Raw genomic sequence first — 21189 nt, forward strand, 5'->3', positions numbered from 1 at the left:
CCAATAACGCGGGTATTTTAGAATTGCAGTCGCCTTGGGAAGCGTGATAGATTCTTACCTGAATATGTAGTGGTTCGAGGGAGGTATGCTCCCAACGACCAAAACATGTCTCTGTCTTCTTTGAAATCGCAGACGTACTTAAGTAATCCGTTTGGGACTGGACGAATATGCTGTTTGCCTGAAATTTGAAATGATTTGTGGATGATTAATGATCTTCTAAAGATAAAATAAGATAATAATACAAAATATGGGCTTATTCTACTCCATATCTCTCCGTTTGACAAAGTTCTATGCTCCAAGAGAAGAGAGATATAAATGGAGGCTGTAAAATTATTTTCAATTGGGTATCAATTTGAACTCTTTGATGGACGTACTCTAAAGCAAATCTGAATAGTGTAAAAGTGGAAGTTTGAAGATGGTGAGCAAAAGACTCCAAGAAGGGCGATTGCAAGGTAGACTGAAACGAAATATAGCCTACTCCTCCTTTTAGGAAAAAGAAACCCTGCGGATCTAGACTGTATAATTCGAATTGTGATCATTGAATACTTTGCAGTCGGGAGTAACTCACTCTATTCCACCAATGTTTGGCTGATATCTAGTCTCAGTTAGTAAGACTAACCTTTCCATATTACTGAAGGTTATGACATGGGGCATCTATTGATACCCTTACTATGTGAAATTTAATGAATGCACCAAAAAATGAGAATAACAAAAGTAACGAACGGACCCGTACGCAAAATGGTACATCAAGTGAAAATATATCTCCGCAATACTGATAACCATGAGGCATCCTCCAAGAAATGGGGTAGCTGAAGACCAAGGTCGCAGAGGTAAGTTTACATTGGCCTGGGTGCGAAGACCACGATCACCAAAGAGAGCAAGCCAATCGAATTGCGTGCCAAGTCAGTGAGGACTATACGGAGTGTGACCACCAGGCAATCTGCATGGAAATCAAGGGCGAATCAAGCTCGAAAAAGAGCTCTCGCAAAACGTGGGATGGTTTGCTCGGTTAGAGGGCGAACACTTTTGAGGGGGACTTGTCTTCTGTGGCACTTAGGCACGATATGTCCCTGGAAGGTATGGTCATAGATAAAGTCACCGAAATTACCCAATGGGTGCAAGAAGCATGCGATGCTACTATACCCAGAAAGCGTCTGCTCTCCAGTAGGCAATTCAACTTCTGGTGGAATAGTAAAATTGCAAGTTTTCGAGCCGCATGTTTCTAGGCAAGGAGTGTTTCCCAGAGACTCAGGGGAAAACCCGGTAGTGACGATAGAGAGGAGACAAAAAAGCTAGGTCATTTAAAAGAAGCTATTCGGAGGAGTAAAAAGAACTTCTTCAAACAACTGTCCGACCATGCGGATATAAACCCTTGAAGTGAGGCATACAGGGCGGCGATGAAAAGAAGAAGATCGCTTTAAGTGATGTGCCCACGCTCCCTTACCACTTTGTTTCCTCATTACCAAAACAGCGGAAGGCAAACGGTTGTCCAGATCAACGAGGGCATATATCCAGTAACTTCGGAATAGTTATGGGGAATATGTGGCAGGATCAGCGACAATAAGGCCTTAGGTTTGGATGGCATCTCTACCAGAGCTTTGAAGCCGGCAATGAAGACACCTTTTCGGTAACACCTTCGCAGCGTGCCTAAAAGACGGAATATTCGCTACTGAGTGGAAAACGCAAAAGTTGATGTTACTTTCCAAACCTAACAAGCCATCTAAAAACCCAGCATCATATCGCCGCATCTGCCTGTTTGATACAATGGGGAACATGATGGAGGGTCATCTACAACAGACTCCGAACTTTCGCGAACATTAATAATTGCTTGTCCGAGCGCCAGTATGGTTTTTAGCGTGTCCACTCTGTAGTGGATGCAATAAGCAGCGTGAATTTGAGAAAAAGCGAACTGTTTTCTGGCGCCTGCATTCGATGTCAAAATACACTCAACTCGGTCAACTGGAACAGAATTAAAGAGGCTTTGGCTGGCATAGGAAGTTCCCAGATATTTAACGAGTATGATTAAAAATTACCCTTCAGCGAGGACTCTATGATACGGGACGAATGGGGGCCTCAAAGGGTACACTGTCACAGCGGAAGTACCACTTGATACTGAGTCCTCTGTTGTAAAATGTCATGTAATAGGGGGTGCTTGCTCTTCCCGTCCCAGAGGAGGCTACGATTGTCGGCTTTGTGGATGAGCTAGCTGTGGCTGGTACAGGAAAGCACACAGAGGATGTGGAGGTCTATGCGACGGAAGTGCATTAAAATCCTGGCTAGAAAGAGCCGGACTAGCCTTGGCGGCTGAAATACAGTCGGGGTTGGTTATAGCCGGAGTGGTGCGATGCATTTTGATTTACTCATCACCCTGTTTGGGCAGAGGTGCTTGCAAACTCTCAGAGACGGAAGCAGGGGAATTCGGCTTACCGGTTGATGGCTTTGAGAGTTTGCAGTATTTTTAGAACCCCATCAGATGAAGAAGTACTGATAACGAAAAAAATGAGTGTGCTGTACCATGCAAGACGTATGGATGGGCACACAGAACGCAGGAATGCGGCAAGATCACAATGGAATGATTTCTGGCAACGCAGATAGAACGAGTCTAAGAAGGATCGGTGGACGCATAGGCTAATTCCCAACATTAGGGTGTGGCTTAGCGGAAATATGGAGAGACCAAAGGTCCCTTTAATATCGACAAAAACCCATCGTTGCGTCCTCTACTTCTGAAACCAAAGAATAAGTGGCAGATACATAGGACTTTCGTTCCAGGAGGATACAGCTTGGTTGAAATCTTTCTTGCTGATTTGATCACCTCCCGGGAAACCGGTCTTAGTACTCGCGGGAAACGTGGATGTAGAGTCTAATGCGGAGTAAAAAGTAGCATTGCTCAACACAGATGTATTGGTTTTATACTTCTTGCGCGCATTACGGCTGACTGAATAGCCTGTTGCACCCCGGGTGGGTGGCAACTTGATATCCTCATTCCCAAGGAGCTTCACCTTCTTCTGCAGTGCCTTTCTCTGTCGTCGACTGAGAACCTTCGCAAGTTCACGGAGTCCGGGCCGTTTGGCTCTATTTTCGCATACCAACGTTAGACTAGTAGCCTTCACGTCACCGACTTCCCTCTGTTCCGCTCTTTCTGGTAAGAGCGAAGGAATTTTGACAGGCAGGATTTAGCCTGTAGTCCTCGTCCTTAATGGCTGCAATTTCCTTCTGCCGAGCCTTCCTCTTCCACTAACGAGCCAATTTAGGCAATAGTACCACGGATGAGTGGGCCGTAATTGAATTTCTAGCTTCCCCGCCGCGCCTTGGCAACTACTTCATTTCGCATAATCGTGAGTGGATTTGAGGTCTGTGACTTTTTGACCAGTTTGTTAACTAATTTCTTGGCCTTGCCTCTTTTCTGCGATAATAATAAAATCAGGAATTCACCTTATCCTTGTCGTAGTCTCTTGCTCGTTCTTTTAGTCCCGTCTGGAAGCTCACTTTCTTTCACTGTTGGAAGGCCTAATCTGTAGGATCAGAAGAAGCTTCTATTCTGACTCCTCAGTTATATTCTAAAAAGTACGTAAAGAGTGGTACAATGGTCGAAAGATCCCTGAGTATTCGTGCTGTGACGATCCTAAGGCTCGTCTTGGTTGATAATAATTCCTAAACTATTCTGCCGTATGGACCCAGCCATAATGAACTGCCACATTGCGCAGCGTGCAATAATAGTTAATTACTTTTCTAACGTAACAGAAATGATTGAAATTTTTACATATTTTTCACTGGAGTAAATAATTGGAAGAAAATAGATAACTATGTATTGTATCTCTTACCTGACTATAAGTAACTGATCCAGTTTGATGGAAATTCTTCGCTACCAATTCAAAAGGTGACACGGGTAGGAACGGTGTATTCGCAGGAGGCGTGCTATAACCTCCTGATGCAAATACCGATTCAGTCACTAGAAAAAGGATAAAAAAAATTTAATTAATGTAGATATAGATAAGAAGAAAATTTATATATAAAAATGTTCAAGAAATTCTGTACGCAAAGCCTTTCATCACGTTTCATTCGAAAAATTTAAGAGTTTAAAGTTGGTAATTTGTGGCACCAACAAAAATGGATACAATTCAAGGATATTGGTTTAGAAAATTAAGGATATGGTCCTGTGAATATACATTAAATATTTGCTCTTTGAATCATAGTTCGAAACAAGGAACCAATCGACCTTCATCTGCCATAGACCTTATTTTCCCTCTCAGCCTCTCCATATCTCGACCCAGCCCAAAATGGTGGTGGTGGCTCACACTCGACAGTATTGCAAAATTTGAATATTTGCAAGACAAAATGCAAGCATGCCTTGTATCATCTGCAATAGTGAATACAATAAGCTCAGAGAAAATTGCCTGCGCTTCCTTTCCAGGGTTTCAAATATTTAATGTGAGCACGACACGACAACAGCCCTCCTCACGTAAGGCCGAACAACAATTCCATGAGATTCGACGATGCTGGCACTGGCAGCACACACAATAGATGATGGCTAAGCTTGTAGATATTTATAGACACTTCAGGCTCATAACTCATTTGGATTTAGGCTGCATGCACCCTTTAATTCTCTTCTATTCGATTTTGATGGCGTTCCTACTTTGTTCCGGAGGTGAGTGGTTAGATAGTTAGTGGGATTGCTTCTGGGATTGTTTAGCTCCTTGCATATTGGATCCCCCAAAATGTCTGCTTCGAGCTCGCGTTAGCTTCGAGAAGCTACCCATAAACAATTTCCAGTGCCATAATTTATCTGGTCGTAAATATTAAAACAAATGGTAAAGTCCTTCGGTACGTACATCTACATATCCTGATTTAAATTCAGTTTTTTTATTGGAAATTTCGAGTCGGCCTCAATCAAGTTATTTATTCTTTCAAATTAAATACTTTTGTGAATACCAAACAGGCCGTTTTCCTCTTTTCCAGTTTTTCTCCCTCGTCACGGGCTAGCATCAAAAGCATTGATTCGTCCTGATTGAAAATCGATATTGCATTTCAGAAGCGCACGAATGCATATTCATGGCATGCAACAACACCCTAGTCGAACTAGGCTGACCTAATTTCACTTTTCGGATATTCAATCCTGCGGAGGTTATGCGCATTGCACTGATACAATGCATTTTCGAACATGCAAAATTCTATACATGCTCATGTGTGGACCTTTGTGCATGTTTCTCCGGGGAAAGTGTGCAAGTGCGAAACTACCTGTTCACATGAACACTAGCGTGTGTCGAGGACTTCTGTTCCACCCTTAAGTTCACTGGCCATGAAGTAGAATGTAAAGCAATCTGATTTGCATCCTAAAATGTCCCTGAGGAGTGGGGTCAAGTTGATTATTGTCTCCTGTACCAGAGATGGTTATCTCCTAGGTGGGTCTTGATGAAAGAAGTTATTAGATGAACGACGAATCTAAGTATACTCGGCAGGTGCTGACCATTTCTTATTATTAAAATTGGAGTAGTGACAGATGCACTAGAACTAAGCGCTCAGAAAAGAGATGTTAGCACCTTCCTGGTCCATAGAAGAAATAATCCTAAATTTATTCTGTATTAAAACATTTTGGGGCATATCATTTGAAAGTGAACCCGGCTTTAAGAAGCTGAATGTACAACGTGTAGCCAAACAGCATACTACAGTCAAATGCAAGGATGAATAGGTCGAGCAGTACTACCATTCCCTGAATATTGTCTGGAAGGGTTTAAGCTACCCATACTCCAGAAGTACTTCCTTTAATCAAAGGAGACGCTCCGAATCTATTACTAGAATTAAGGAAGCAATTTACGTGATTACCAAGGACATGAGAGAACTATCAGAGCACCAATGGTTACTCCTCGACCGAGCTCATGACTCATGTCCGCATTTGACTATCTATCTAAGAATTAGAAGTACGAGAGCGGTTCAATAAGTACCCGTGTTAGAAATAAAATCATCGTTTTTTCAAAAACTGTTTTTTTTTTAATTTTCAACAAGATCCACTTTTAGAAAAATACATTTCTTCCAACGTTCCTGCAATTTTTTAACTCCTCCAAAAAATAGGGGTTTGTTGAACTCTCCAAAATACGTCTCAATCTTGCCGATGACTTCCTGATTTGAGAAATCTTTTTTTCCTGCGAGCCATTTCTTCAAAGAGAAGCCGTCCAATCCACTATAGTATTGTCCAGAGGTTGTTCTTCCTTTTTCTAAAAAAATAAATGAGAATAACGCCGTTCGCATCCTGCCATAACCTTTCCGGCCGATGGCACTGTCTTCGCCTTTTTTGAAGCAGATTTACCGGGAGAAACTCAACAATGCTTAGTTTCCGGTATATAGTATACCGATGAATCCAGTTTTCCTCAACGGTGTCAACGCGACCCAAAAACTTTGAATCTCGCTTAAATTGCCCCAAACAGCCGCATCCGCTTGTTCTCCACAGTGAGCAATCGCGGCACCCATTGGGCCGACAATTTTTTCATCACAAACTTATCTAAGTCGATCAGCGAAAATTATGTCACGGATGTTTTGAATGATTTCCTCAGTAACCACATCTGCCGGACGGCCTAGTCGCTCCTCATCAAAAACCGATGTTCACCCAACTGTGGTCATAAATGGCGAAGTGTGGTAAGTTTAGTGGTGACATTAGTATTGAGGGCAATGGTAGAGCTTCCACCCCAACCAAATGTTACAGATGTTTGGATTATGGGTGCACATCTGTAACCTGTCGGGGACCTGATAGAAGGGCAACATGCGTTCTATGCAGGGACCGTGGCGCGACTGATGAAAACGTTGCACAGACTGTGGGCTCGGAGCGGTGTCCTGTCTTCAGAGCCGAATTGGAGAAAGCTAGGACGCGGTCAACATGATTCACATCCTACAAATCAATATGCACCGGGGTGTAACCGCTCACGAGTTGTTAGTGCAGTTCGCTGCGGAGACCAGAGCTGATTTAGTACTCAGGACGGCACCCTTCTTAGGGTTCTTACCCAATGCCGAGAGGACGGCCAAGGCATTTGAATGGGGCATGCCTCACGCAGACTCCAGAGGAAAACGAATTCTGGATTTGGCGGCGAGAACAGGATCTACCCCAACGTTCCGGCGCCTGGGTTGCGAAGGAAACATTCCAGACGTAACCTTCGCGTCGGAATCACAGCTGTCGCTTCCAAGCGACCATCAATACATTGGCTTCGAAGTGATGGACACAAACTCTCGGTGTGCGCCAAGCCGGTGTTGTTTCTGTGCATGGAACGTCACGAAAGTGAATATCGAGGGGTTTGTCGATACCCTTGGAACAGGTGGGGCCGTGCTGGAGGGTACTCCTGAAGGCGGTCGCGCTGCAGCCGACACTATCGTAAATTCAGTTGTGAACCTGACAACGATGGCCTGCGGAGCCTCCATGCCCAGGAGGGCATCGAGACGTAGCAAACCCTTTATGTATTGGTGGACAGTGGAAATCGCAGAGCTCTGGGAGGGGTGTCACAGACTCCGCCGCTTAACACAATGTCTAAGCGACCGGGAGGAGGCATGTACCATAATGACGCAGTACAAATTAGCCAAAAGGCGACTCCGCAGCGCAATAAAGAAGAGTAAAGCTCGCTGCTGGCAGGATCTGTTCAAAGTGAATGGGGACCCGTGGGGACTCGGTTACAAAATGGTAACCCGAAAAATCGGGGCTCTGCGGAAACCCTGTTCACTTAAGCCCAAGCAGATTGCAGGGGCATTATTCCCTGTGCATCCTGTATGGAATGATAAATAGACGCGAAGAACGCAGAGGACTGTCCATTTTTCTCCATAAAAAAGAAGGAACAGGCAGTCCTCTCTATGAAAAGCAAAAAGGCACCAGGACCCGATGGTATTCCAGCAGAGGTATACAAACCGGTATTCAAACACCGGACAGACCTACTGCTCGGCGCATTCGACGATTGCCTGAAAAAGAAAACTTTCCCTACTCGTTGGAAGGTGGCGAGGCTTGCGCTGATCCACAAAGGGAAAGGCGAACCCAAGTTGCCGTCTTCATACCGCCCAATATGTACGCTTGACACTGCTGGAAAAGTGCTCGAAAAGCTCATCAGAAGTAGACTCGCTGAAGTGATACGCGCTGCCGGAGATTTATCTCCCCGGAGGGAGATCCATAGTTGATGCTGTAATGCAATTTATGGATGCTGTTCGGCGAGCGGAGGTGCATAGCCGCCGAAATCGACGGTTGGTGTTCCTCGTAACGCTTGACGTCAGAAAAGCCTTTAATTCTAGGCACAATAAACAATACTTTCCAAGTGCCGAACGGATATTGAGCGACTATCTGAGGAACTGGTCCCTGCTCTATGAAACATTGGAAAATGAGGCCACGTCGGGGGTAGCACAGAGATCCATCCTGGGGCCGGAGCTCTGGACTGCTACCTATCATAATAATAATAATAATAATGGATTATTGCTCCTCGTTTCAACCATGTACTGCAAAAAAACCGAAGTACCCATCCTAACTAAAAAGAGAATTCCGACCCTGCGTCCCATATCGTTCGGCGTTCAAAACCAGCGGTAAAGTACCTCGGGTTGACTCTTGACTCAAAGATAGTCTTTTCTGAGCAAATCAAAGCACCTGCTGCTCTATAGCGCAGAGGTATGGGCTGACGTTCTTGCGCAAGTACATAGACGGGGAGCCTTGCGGGTGGCGTCTGTGTACCGCGCTGTCTCTGAATCGGCGGTGATGGTCATCGCGGGAGTGATCCCCGTTGCCCTTCTTGCTAAAGAGCCTCAAGCCATAAACAAACACGAGGGAGGTTGTTGCTGGTGAAGAACGGCAACACCCTCTAGACGAGTGGCAGCTTTCTTTTTCTATATCCGCAGGAAGTATGCCCGCAGATAGGGCTTTAAGGGCTTTTTTTAGTTCAACCGAACGAACTGATCAATTACTCGGGGCTAAGAAAAGAAGAAAGAAAAATGACAATAAATTTTCTGGACTTCCGAGTTTGTTACCCATAAGCAATCCATATCCTCGCCCGATACTAACCATTGTTTTCAATTTTATCATCTTTAGTGGATTCACCTTCGGCTTTAAAATGTCAACTTCTAGATTCAGGAGGTTCATAATCTCTTTTTCCTCCAAACAACTTTCCGAATATAAATCCATTGTTACTAAAACCATTTCCTCATAAGTAAACAAAGCAATGTATCTTTTTCAGATAGTGTAGTTGGAGACGCCACCTATTGTACATCCAATTCAGACCCAAATGACTCCCACACGTCTCCTTTGTACGCCTGCAAACATCATCCTGAATTCCAGCACAAATATCCAACATGTGAGGCTCAAATATTATCCCCCATTCATTGCTAATGGGCATTTGTATCTAAAATATCTGGGACAGATACATTGCTAGACATTTGTTTGCAATTTCCATTATATCCTTGCAGGGAAGCCTCCGCACAAGTACAGCGAGCCAACTAGCCACCTACTGTGTGCATTAGCGTTAAAATGTTAAATGTCCAGGAGGGGTGTGCGTACGGTGTTAGTTCTGAATTGATTAGCATTTCCATTGTTTTTCAGTTAAAACCCTATTTCAGATATGTAATTACAGAGCGTGGTTTCATGCATTTCTCTGTTATTAAGTGGTCATTCCACGGGTAATCCCCATTCAGACTGTTTAGAGTGTTTTATTAGAAAATTGGTCGGTCGGGGGCGTGTGGAGAAGCGTGAACTACAAATGTGGTGAGACAAACTGTGGTTTAATTCTAACTCTTGATTCCGCTCGTTTGTAATTGTTGCACAATTCGAGAATACGGATTAGTTTGCGGATACGGATTGCAGGGATTAGGCGGGTTCAACAAACAGAATCCGGCGTGAAATCGATAATGTGTTTAAGTTTGTTCGTTTAAATATTTATGGGAATCAGTTGGTGGAAGGTACATATTAAGCTTCATCAAACGTGAATGCAACAGATTCATTAGAATGTACTGTAATGACGTGCTTTAAAGCCTAGCGGCCTACAGAAATCAAGGTACCGAAATGAACCTGACCCTCTTTTAAGGTTAACTCCTTTACAACGGGGTGGTATCCAGTCTTCAGAACGGAACTGGAAAGGGCAAGGACGCAAATAATGTGATCCGCATCCTACAAATTGGCATACACTGGAGTGCAACCGCCCACGAATTGCTAGCGCAGTATATTGCAGAAGTAAACGCTGACTTACTGTTAATTAGCGAATAGTATCGAAACAAGAACCCAATTTCATGGCATCTCGCCTTATCAGCTACCGCTGTCATTTAGGTTCGGGATGGCAGGGCGCAGGAATGGCTTTGCCTGGATTTGATGTTTAGGGATAACGTTTTTTAGCGATCAGATAATGCCGGACTTTCTACGCTGGCTTGATGCTCTGAAAGAAGTATTTTTGGGAATGGAGGGTCGGATCTTGGCAGAAGGTGGCCTCACTGCCAGGGCATGCATCATATAGACTCCAGAGGGAAAGGAAATCTGGAAGTGTGGCCGAGAACCGAGTTCGTAGTTTTGAACACCGGATCCAGGCCTTTGAGGACACCCATCCGTGAAAAACCGTCGATGCATTGGTGAACAGCGTAACCTGCAAAAGCAGTGTCATCAGCTTCGCCCTTCCGCACAACGTTTAAACCCCCGGAAAGAGGCATACAGCACATTGGCAGAGTAGCTTAAAGGAGACTTCTCAGCGCGATAAACAAAAACAAACTCGCCGTTGATAGGACCTAGTCGACGAGGTAAACGAGGATCCGTGGGCACTCAGTTATAAATTTATCCCCCGGAAAAGTAAGTCTCTGCGGAAACTCTGCATACTTAATACCGACCAGATGGACCGCATTGCACGGGCATTACTCCCTAAGTATCCCGTAGGAGTTCATGGTAACAGCACCATAAAAGAGCTTGAAGATGCAGCTCTCACTATCAAGAATAAAAAGGCACCAGGTCCTGAAGGTATTTCCCCAGCAGTATATAAACTGGTGCTCCACTACTCGGTGCGTTCAACTCTTGCCTGAAGCAGGACATGTTCCCTTGCCGCTGGAAGTTGGCGAGGCTCGTGGTAATCAGCAAAGGGAAAGGAGACCCTTAGCTGTACTGGAAAGAGACCGTTGTGTACCCTTGAAATGGCCGGGAAAGTGCTAGAAAAGCTCATTAGGACTCACCGAAGCGATACATGCTACCACTGACTTATCCCCAAGGCAGTTTAGTTTTAGAGCAGGAAAATCTACTTTGGATGCTATTCATCGAGCTGAGGCACGCAACGCCGCTCTAAACAGGTAGCGGTCTTCGTAATGCTTGATATCAGAAATGCTATCAATTCCGTAAGATGGGCAGATACGCAAGGCGCACATTCCATCTCCTGAGCTATCCCCTGTGGATATTGAGCGATTATTTGACCCAGAGGAAGATATAGATTACGTGGGAGGTAGCACAGAGATCCATGTGGAACTCTGGAACGCTTCCTTTGATAGACTCCTAAAACCCGATATCCCAGAAGAGTCGTGCGATGTTGCGGCATCTGTTGCCAGACACGCTGCTATACACGCACAATGCAGATTTGGCACATTGATACGAGAGGTAAACGAATGCATGAATGCTCATGGTTTCAGTCTTGCGCGCTGCTATGGGCTTATGTCCCTGCTAAGGAAGTGCATAGCGGCATGCCCAAGTGCAAAGAAGGGGAGTTTTGTGGGTAGCCGCTATCACACTGTCTCAGAATCTGTAATGGCAAATATGGATTGCGAAGGTCAAAGCCTCCACGTGAAAGAGGAACTCATTGATGGGCAAATATGATGGTGTGCTATCAAAAACCCGATCCCTGGATGCCAGAATTGTATAAACACGATCCGTTGAAAATGTATTAAACGGTCGTGCCTGGCATCCAAGAGGCGTCGTCGTCGTCCGAGTCGTTAAAATCGATCTGTCGCTAAGTTCGTACAAGTTCTCAGATCCGGATCCGCCATCAAGTCCATAAAAATCGACGTTAGGTCTATGGTCCTGATTGTAAAAAGTGTTTGTACTTCTCCTGAATCAAACTAGAATGAATCGCGAGAATTCAATCTCCTTCGTTTGAAATCAGAGAACAAAGAGAGGATGAATTATTGAGCATAGAACGGCACAACGACCCCCGTATTATATCAAAGATTCATCTGACTCGTCACTTCTTCCCTAAGAAGAAGAGAGAATATTAATTTTTCAATTTCGGAAACGAAGAGATCTTCGTTTCACAAAAAGGTAGGGAAAGACACTCCTCAGAAGCTCGGATGGCAAAGGCTCGTAGATCCGGAGACTTCTGGAAGGCAATCATCTACGCGACGTTAAGTCACAAAGACAAACATAATAAACGACCAGCTCTTGTGATATACTACCAAGGATCGGACACGAAACTACCCTACAATTTGGGAAAGGACCACTTGTTTCTATGACAAAAAGGCGTGAAACCTAAAACTTAAAAGATGAAGGCAAGTGTTTGTGGAGCCTAGCAAGAAAAAAATGTTGCGAATCTATTGTTTCCCTATCTGACCCAACAAAACGAAGCTGTGAGCCGGAATAAGCTGTCTTCCCCTGATTCAAGTAACCAGAACTTTCGGGACTGAATCTAGGAAATGTTGGGCCACACGTTGGGCGCCATTTATACACACAAATATGAATTGTGATCGTCAAAAGACCATCTTTAGTGGCCGGAGACGACCAAGAGGGAAGAGCAGAGAGCTATCCTCAAAAACCTAAAAAAATTGGGCAAATTGCCCGTTAAGATCTGCCCGGAAATACTAAAGCTTTATCTATGCTAGCCAGGCTTGGGAATGTTGGAGGTAGGGTCCTTCAAACGCTTTGATCCCCAGCGGCCAACTTAGGGAGATATTTGTAATGATTTACTTGATTGCGATGGTCGAAAGACCATCTTTAGCGGCCGGAGACGACCAAGAGGGAAGAGCTATCCCCAAAAACCTAAAAAAAATTGGCTAAATTGACCGTGAAGGTTGAAGTCCCAACGAACTGTTTGTTTGTGAAATTGATGACTCTCTCACCCAACTTCTAAATGGACACGGCGGTTTCTAGATCTGCAAAGGAGTGGTTGACGCCGATCATATATTTTCTCTTGTAGAAGATGATATAGGATTCGTTAACAACTTTGTGCAGATACAGGCGAGCTCTCTCCGGATAACGTTGTCAGAGAGATGCTGAAGAGCACTGGCTGGCAGATGAAGTCGCATCGCGCATTACGTTCAGGCTCTTTTCAGTGTGAAGAAGATTGAGTTCAACCGCTGGAAACTGAAAATTCCGTTTCTCCTCTCCACTGGAAGACTTGCTGAGCAGGGGCTAACCTGAAGTAATGTGTTAAACCGTTCCAGGCTAATTTTCTGATGACGGGGACATGTTTAGTTGGTAGTCCGACGGCGTCTGCTGTTAGGGGAGTCTTACCCACAAAAAAAAATCATAGTGCCGCAAGCGATAATTGACCCTCGTTGCCAAAAATTAACATAACTAGATTTTCTATTCTTGCAAGAAAGACGACCCTAGTAAAAGCGTAAGAATTAGCATTGATTTTTGTGAAATTTTATTGTCTGTGGGCGGAGTGATATGAAGAAAGGTCAAGGGTTACGTGTAGTTAGATTTCGGTGAAGGGGGCACTAATTTGGTAGCGGTACCTACGTATGAACTTCAGGATTTTAGGATGATTATGCTCGCCCATAAAGTGAGGTATACTGTCTGTCCGCCAAGGATTCCCATTTCTAACAAAAAGGGGACAATTTGAAATGTGAATATCAGTAGTTTCTACAGATATAGTAAACGTAGGAGAGAATAGGTTGAGTTACAGAGGTCAGGGATGGGAGACAAACAAAATTGATTTTGTGATGCTTTAATTATTATTCAATTCGGCTTAGTTTTAAAAGGACTATGCAAAATGGTCCTACGTACTTCTCCCAGCATTTGACTCGCGATCTTTTGGTGAATTTCAGTTTTTTCATTGGCAGAACAAATAAGGTAAGTTAGGAAAGACAATCTTTGAGCGAAAAAATGAGCAACAGTTATCATGTTAGCACCATCCAACCATAATACCTTCTGGCAAATTTGGAAACTTTTCTGTCTTTTATTTTTGAATTAATTTTTGAAATAAACCACAACACTCCCAATCATTTGTCTACATATTGGTACACTAGATACTTCGTTATTATTCTTGCCAACCTTCTCATAAAAAGATCCTAAGCGGCATCCATGAAATTAAAGTTCAACCCAAGGAACTAACCCACACCATATCCACCCCCTTTTGTGTTCAACCAACGAAAATTCTTATCGACCATCAAAGATATAATAACAAATCACTCCAGTTTCCTTTTTAATCTAAAATTTAAATGAATTAAACGCAACACGGATCCAATCAGATAGTTCCGCTACTTATGCATGTCCTGCACATAGTCGACCGGCTGCAGCAAAAGCAGCGGAAAAGCTGTGTAAGCCAAATTGAAAGGTTCATTAAGAATGACCTTAGGCACTTTTTCATTCGATAAATTGCTGCTTTGCAGAAGCAACAATAAAACGAAACATGAGCATAAATAAGATACTTCATACTATTTAGCGATCTAGCGGCATAATTAAAGGAGAGAAGCTAGAAAACCCAGCGTGGATGGAAACTACTGCGTACTCCTTGCCTAAGACTATCGGCGGGAGATGAGGAAAAAAGTTGCGATGGGAAAGCAAAAGTGCAACATCTAACTTGGCGTTGCATGCGGAAAGTTGATGAGAAAAAACGCATGAGGAATATGATTTTACGAAAAAGGACCTGAAGTTGGAATCATCTAGTCAATCTCCATGAAAAGACTGTTAATAAATGGAACCATTAAAATCTCTACGAATTTTGACGCTATGGTCTCGGACTAGAAAGGAAAGTGAGATGGGTACCAAAACTATGTTAGCCTTAAAAGATATCTATGATATCTCTATCTCATGTTCTTTATATCCAATGAGATTCGAATCGAAGGCTAGGCTAGTTCAGTTAAAGGGTTTGAACCAACCATACATAGCTCAAAAGGCAACTGAAAGGAGTGCGATATTGCTGGGCATTCCTCTATCGATATAGAATGAAAATAATCCAGATCCCATGTTTTTAAAATATGCTAGAACGCCAGTGCCAATATATACCAGATATTCTTCCTCCAAAGCTCACTTCTACTAGTTGGTCCCCTCCCTCTTCCAAAAACCCATCCGAAGCATTTCTTCTGGATGATGATCTCGAATGCTAGAAACTGTCAAATCCCAAACCTAAAGTATATTTGACAGTCCCAGCTCTCAAACGACTAAGTGACGAAGAGAGTGTAAAAATATCTATTGATCATCAATTTAGATGTTCCAAGGATGGCGCAACCGTTGATGATAAGGGACCCTCATCTTATCGTTTAGGCGTTATGATGGCTATTGAAGAAGCATCATCTTGAATATTATAAGGCCGTTCGCCTCCATTATGATTTGATCTACACTCTTTTTCTATTCCCATGCTATGAGAGTCCGTTCATTTTTCATTCCTCAACTAATAACAACTGGGATATCATGGAAAATTATGCCCGTTCCCTATTGTTTTCGATGTATGATTTGTTAATGGAAGAGTTCCTCACCACCTAACCAGTGAAGTTTTTAATCATCCGCTGTAGGTGTTCATGGATTCTGTCATTACATAGGCTATCTTCAATGATCCTGTAGAGCCCCAAATGCTGAAGAATTCGCCTGTCAACCGCGACTGATAGCTCATAATTTTGCCTGTCAAGGACATAAATCTTCGAGTAGTAAATAAGGGCTGGAAAACATCATTGTCTTTCATAGTAGGAAGAGAAGTGTTTCATGAAGTGAAAAAGAAATTGAAAATGCTAGTCTACCACAGATAGAAGTAAAGCCCGTCTATTAACTCCTGCGAGCATTGGGAAAACGGGGTCACAAGGCGCTATTCAGAAACTTTTTTTTAAGTTAGAATATCTACATCGACCTGATTTCCTACCAGCTGGATAAACGATGTAATCCGACCCAAGCTTCTTTGTTCGGATAGCAATATGCACCCCACCCCGATTGTCTGACTATTTAGTGATCGATGAATCCAGGTCCACCAAAAGTTTGGATTATTTATTGTCCTCAGAAGAAAGAACTCCGACTCTCTTTCGTATTACTGTCTTCTCTCAGATCTTGATAAGTGTCGCCTCATTGAAAAACTTGGACTTCTGAAGATGTCAAGGAGTGACAGGACCCTGGATGGCCGCAGTTGTAGCCTATGATTCAGCGGCGGCAGGCATCGACATGAGGCGCTTGAGGGAGCACGCGTAGACGCCAGTTTAGCGACGGCAGGATTTTCGACGGTGCAGAATAGCGCAGCAGAGAAAGGAAGAGTAGGAACCGTATCCCTTTGATGGAAGGTGGTTATTGAACATAGTTTGGGCAGGAAGCATCATCGGGCTGACACGATCCTTTGTAGTTGCAGTGAAAAAATATGTAGCAAACAGTCGGTATGTTAAGCCACAGTCATCGGCAGGATGTCTGCAGAGTGAAGCATGGGCATCTCAGAAGCAAGAGGTACACTGGCCCCTTATTGAAGCCTATAGGATTATTTCATCTCTTAAAAAGTTTTTATATTTGAAAAGGCTCTTGCTAGTCAGAAGGTTAAGGAGATAATCCAATAGTGACTCCACCTGATGGAGCCCTTTTTCAGGATTGCTTTTTTGCCAAGTGGTATGTTTCTCTTCCACAAGGCAGTCCAATGCTTAGTCTTTGTCCTGTTCGGTAGCAGAATCGGTTCATTTAGATCGAGTTCCCTACTTCTATCGGTTGCAATATCAAATAGGGTGGAGTTGAGGGATTTGCAAATAATAATCTAATGTGTCCAATCATTGCAATTTCGCACTACCTTTGTGTCGTTCCCCATTAGCTTTGACTAACGAGTTATCATCAGCTAACGCCATATCGTACTCAAATGTCTTCATTTTCGTTATCATAGCGGGTTATACCACCAATCCAGATAAACATCTTGCCCATGTAACTGAGAGAGCAGCCAAAAAGGTACTCGATAAATGTTGGGAATATCGCATTGACGTATAGAACCATAGAATTAATTGGATCGTGTTATATAAAACATTTCTTTCTCCTGAAAGTGATTCGAATAATATTTACCCCAAGAAAGAAAGGAATCCCACAGGACTCACAGCTTTTAAATAGGATCAGATCAAAACAAAAAATCATCTTGTTCCTGTCAGAAAGCTGACCTCAATGGACTCAAGGACTCGCTGTCGATAGATTCTACATAGCTAGTTGACATCAGTCGACATGTGAAGAAATGCTCCGAAAGCTAGTCTCGGCTGCAAAGTAAGTCGGGCTCAAGGTTAGCAAGTCGAAAACAAAGTGTATGCCCCAAATACCGCATTTTGGGCAGGTACGCAGTAGACTGTACAAACTTTTTAGCGACTGACAGGCATCTAATGTTTGACCACATCAAACGAATGTCAAAAAGAGCGGGACAAGTATCCAGCAGAGAAAACCAATCCATTGCAACTCTGGAGGCTTTTTCAAAATAAATGCAGATGGTGAAAAGCGATTGATGTAGATAGCGAAAGTATCTTCAATGGTTTGATGGACACATTCAAAGGATCAAGTATATTGTCTTAGGCCTTCTATCCACGATCAAACTGGCCTGTCAGTTATGACTGAACAGTGCGCAGTTAACCGGCGGCTGCAACGTGCTGTGTGTGTTCCTCCTGGCCTGACGATTTGACCATCCGTCTAGCTGGAATAGAATATCAGGTAAATCGGGATATGTATGGGTCGAGGCATCCGGCCTCAGGTCGCCGGGCAAGCCGTCTAGGCAGTGAAAGAGAATTGCATGCGGATTTTTATCGCTGGGAAATCTTTCTATAATCCCAAATACACAAAAGTATCTCAAATATGAGTCTGAACGCCTTTCACATGTGTTATTCTGGACCAATAAAAAGAAGTACTTGACAAATTAGATGCAATCAAGCCTATCTAAGTTTTATGATTTATCGGACGAATAATGAACATCGGAACATTCTAAATTAAGCTACAATGAATTGAACATATTGAAAAAAACCTGGATGATAGCATTTTGAAACAAGTGCTGCATCGGTAATTATGAGGCTTCAAGGACGACCAGTGGCAGAAGTCAACTGACGCAGATGAGAAAATGTGTCTATGATTTGAAAGTTGGAAAACGGAAATGCTGGGCCAAGAAAAACTATAAGCAGACTACATACAGGAGATTTGTCTCGCGCCATATTGCTTGATTTTGTATGGTGGAAGAAAAGCATTGCACACATTCAATGCTCTTTAATCACTTGCGTGTAAAAAATATCGCGCATTTACTACGGTGTTAGTGTTGAGTATGTGATGCAAGGGATAGGGAAAGATACAGAAGAAAACCATCTAGTCATCACCGATACACGCGCTAGTTAGCTACTTCGTATCGAGTATACAGAAAGACATTCCGTGCGGCCTAGAAATTCGATTTGCCCGCGCCTGTCTCCCCGCGATTCGCCTCCTGGCAATTTTTGATAAGAAACTAGATGAACTTTAAATTAGTAAAGGATGCGATGATCAGTAGCCATTATCTTTAAACTATCATTGGTACTTACAAAAACGATCTGATCTCATTTTCAATATTATCTATTGCATCTGTGGATTCGCATCTGGAAATTTATTCTCTTAGTTCAAAGTATCTCCCAAAGAAAATTACTGTTAATAGCGCTATTGTAAAAGATAATTGCATACAATTCAAATTCAAATCTAGTTTTACTTATGCGACTCTTCGATACAGTTTTCCAACTTTAGGTCCTTCCCGCACTTTCGATAAACACTTAGTACCCATAATGAACGTGATGAAGAAAAAATTAAGAAAGAAGGAAGAAGGCGGAAACAGGAGGGCGAATGCATTTCATATTGCAAGTTGCAACTTTGAATCACCTTTAGAGCTGGTGCGAACTTTAAGTGCAGCAGTGGTGCTCTTGCAGCTGCTCCCCTTACTGCTGGTGGGATGACCGCCCTTACTACCGCCACAGGTACGTTTGCCAGTGCTATGGATGCGACGACTGAGATGTGCAGCAGAGTCCGGATGCAGTGAGGTATCTTTCGTAGCAGCTTCCAGCGATGATGCAGGTGCTGTAGGTGGTAGTGGTGGTGGTGGTGGCAAGAAAGGTGGCGGTGGCGGTAGCGGATATGGATGCGGTGGCAATGGGAACGATAATCGAGGCCATATAAGATGGTTGCTATCCGTGCTACAAATATTACTACAATTGCCACTGTTTGAAGTGGTCGAGGATAGGTTTTGAGTGGTTCGACAACACCGGTTGTGATGCTGTAGGAATTTGCTAAGGGCTGGCGGTGGTGGTGGCGGCAATGGTCCCAGTGTACGACCTTCAGACAATGTTGTTGCACCCAACATGCCTTTTTAACGTCCACCGTGTTACAAGCTGTAAAAAGTTTACAAAATGGCAAAATATTTGATAAGTTCATGGAGTAAAGAACAATTTTTTTAATCAGCCCCATATGCAATGCTCCTAAGAACCTTTTAGTAATGCGAAATTAGGCTAAGATGGTTAGTACTAAGGCGCTTTAGTCGGCTTTTAAGAAAATGAGAGTCGAATGAGTCTATGGAAGTAGCGTGAAGCGATGATTCCTTTTGAATAGTTTTGTTTTCCAGAGCTGGAGAAGCCAATTAGATTTCCGCCAATTGTTTCGTTAAGGAAGCATGAGTAAAGCCAGCAATTTTTCTTAGATTTTACTTAATAGATAAAAGATGAAGAGTTATGAGAAAAATGATCAATTTTGATTCTTCCAATTTTGATAGAATTATGATTGTAAAATCCCAATCAATTCCAATGAAGTAATGGATTAAACGGAGATAAAAAAAGCGATGAAATTTGTTTAAAATCAGGAAACTTTGGCAATTTTCAAGCGAGTGCCCGTTCAAAAAGGACTTTTTATGTTGCTAATGGGAGTTTCCTACCCAATTTGTAGGTAGCCATCGTTCAATAGAAGTGACTTCAAACTTAATTCAATTTCTTAAAATTTGTAAGGACTATTTAAGGACTTTTCGATGTTTTATCAATTAGTGACTGAACTTCAAACTTTCAAAGGATACGCGTGACTTTCTGAGTATTGTGAGTACAATCTGACTCCGCTGGAGTGCGTATTTGTACCTGACATTGAGAATTCGAGTCTTACAAAAAAAGGTTGTAGGTCCCACGAAGCAATGAGGTAACACAAAATTGAGTAGACAGCTTCAAGCTCTTCCAGGAAAAAGTCAAAACCAAAGATTGCGATGACTATTGGGCTTGATTGATTGTCAGAGACTATCCCGAGTGGACAAGTCGACCAAGAGGGGAGAGCAATCCCAAAAATCTAAAAATTTGGCGAAATTGACCATGTAGGTTGACACGTACTTGCTCGGCTCTTTGGTAGCCAGGCTTGGGAATGTGGGGAGAGTGGAGTTCTTTGAACACTTCAATATCCCAGAGCCCAGGATCTGTGTGTCGCGACGGATCACATCCCCATCGATGCTTCTCCTACTCCAAATATTCATGAGGCGCGGTTTTTGGGGTTCCTACCCTGCCTTGAAGCGTCTGTTTGTTCTCCTCGAGGGAAGAAATTGTTCCTTCTTTGTTTTGAGTCGTTTTGATTTTGGAACGATATCAAGATGTCAGAGTGCGGACATGATGGGGATCCAGATCACGATAAATGGTGAGCAATCGGCTAGTTGTCGACATATCAGAAGGGGGCGCGCTCGAAACTACGATGGACCACTTACACCTTTGATAATTCAGCCTACCCTCAGATTGGAAGACCTTATATCGTAAGAAGTCACCATCGGTTTAATATTCGAAGGATAGAATCAGGTCAAAGTTAAGCCCATTTATGAAGCAGCAATCGTCCACCTTCAAGAACCCGATAGTGATGGAACGACTTCCAGCTCCTGTTTCACTGTTGTCGCTTTTGCCTCCCTAACACTCCCATCCAGTCTGGCAGCACGACCATAAGGCTATAGAGGATCTCTACCCATCGATTAGTTCCCCTTCACAGTCGAAACCCTGACATATTCAACTTTGCAAGGAAACTTCTCCGTAGCATTGGAACATGCTCTTTAATGAGGATACGGTCGACTAGTATTAGGAACTACGACAATCCAACCCGGGAATTAGATGTCCGCCAAACTGATC

The 21189-nt window shown here is 43.2% G+C and overlaps 1 protein-coding gene across 6 annotated transcripts in view; it reads right to left on the minus strand.

Annotated features, from left to right (window-relative positions):
- The window catches only part of LOC119659043 (protein winged eye), a 303312-nt gene that overhangs the window by 62825 nt on the left and 219298 nt on the right, over nt 1–21189 (minus strand). For 5 of the 6 annotated variants that reach the window (XM_038066946.1, XM_038066945.1, XM_038066948.1 and 2 more), the window contains exons 5-7: nt 18938–19443; nt 3822–3949; nt 59–178 (exon numbers count right to left, since the gene is read on the minus strand). In XM_038066946.1, the coding sequence (XP_037922874.1) occupies nt 59–178; nt 3822–3949; nt 18938–19415 (726 nt within the window). In that variant the 5' untranslated portion in view covers nt 19416–19443. The remainder of the gene's footprint in view (nt 1–58; nt 179–3821; nt 3950–18937; nt 19444–21189) is intronic. The other variant, XM_038066949.1, reaches the window with a different exon arrangement.

This window comes from Hermetia illucens, chromosome 6, assembly GCF_905115235.1.
Source record: "Hermetia illucens chromosome 6, iHerIll2.2.curated.20191125, whole genome shotgun sequence".
In the NCBI taxonomy this organism is placed as follows: domain Eukaryota; kingdom Metazoa; phylum Arthropoda; class Insecta; order Diptera; family Stratiomyidae; genus Hermetia; species Hermetia illucens.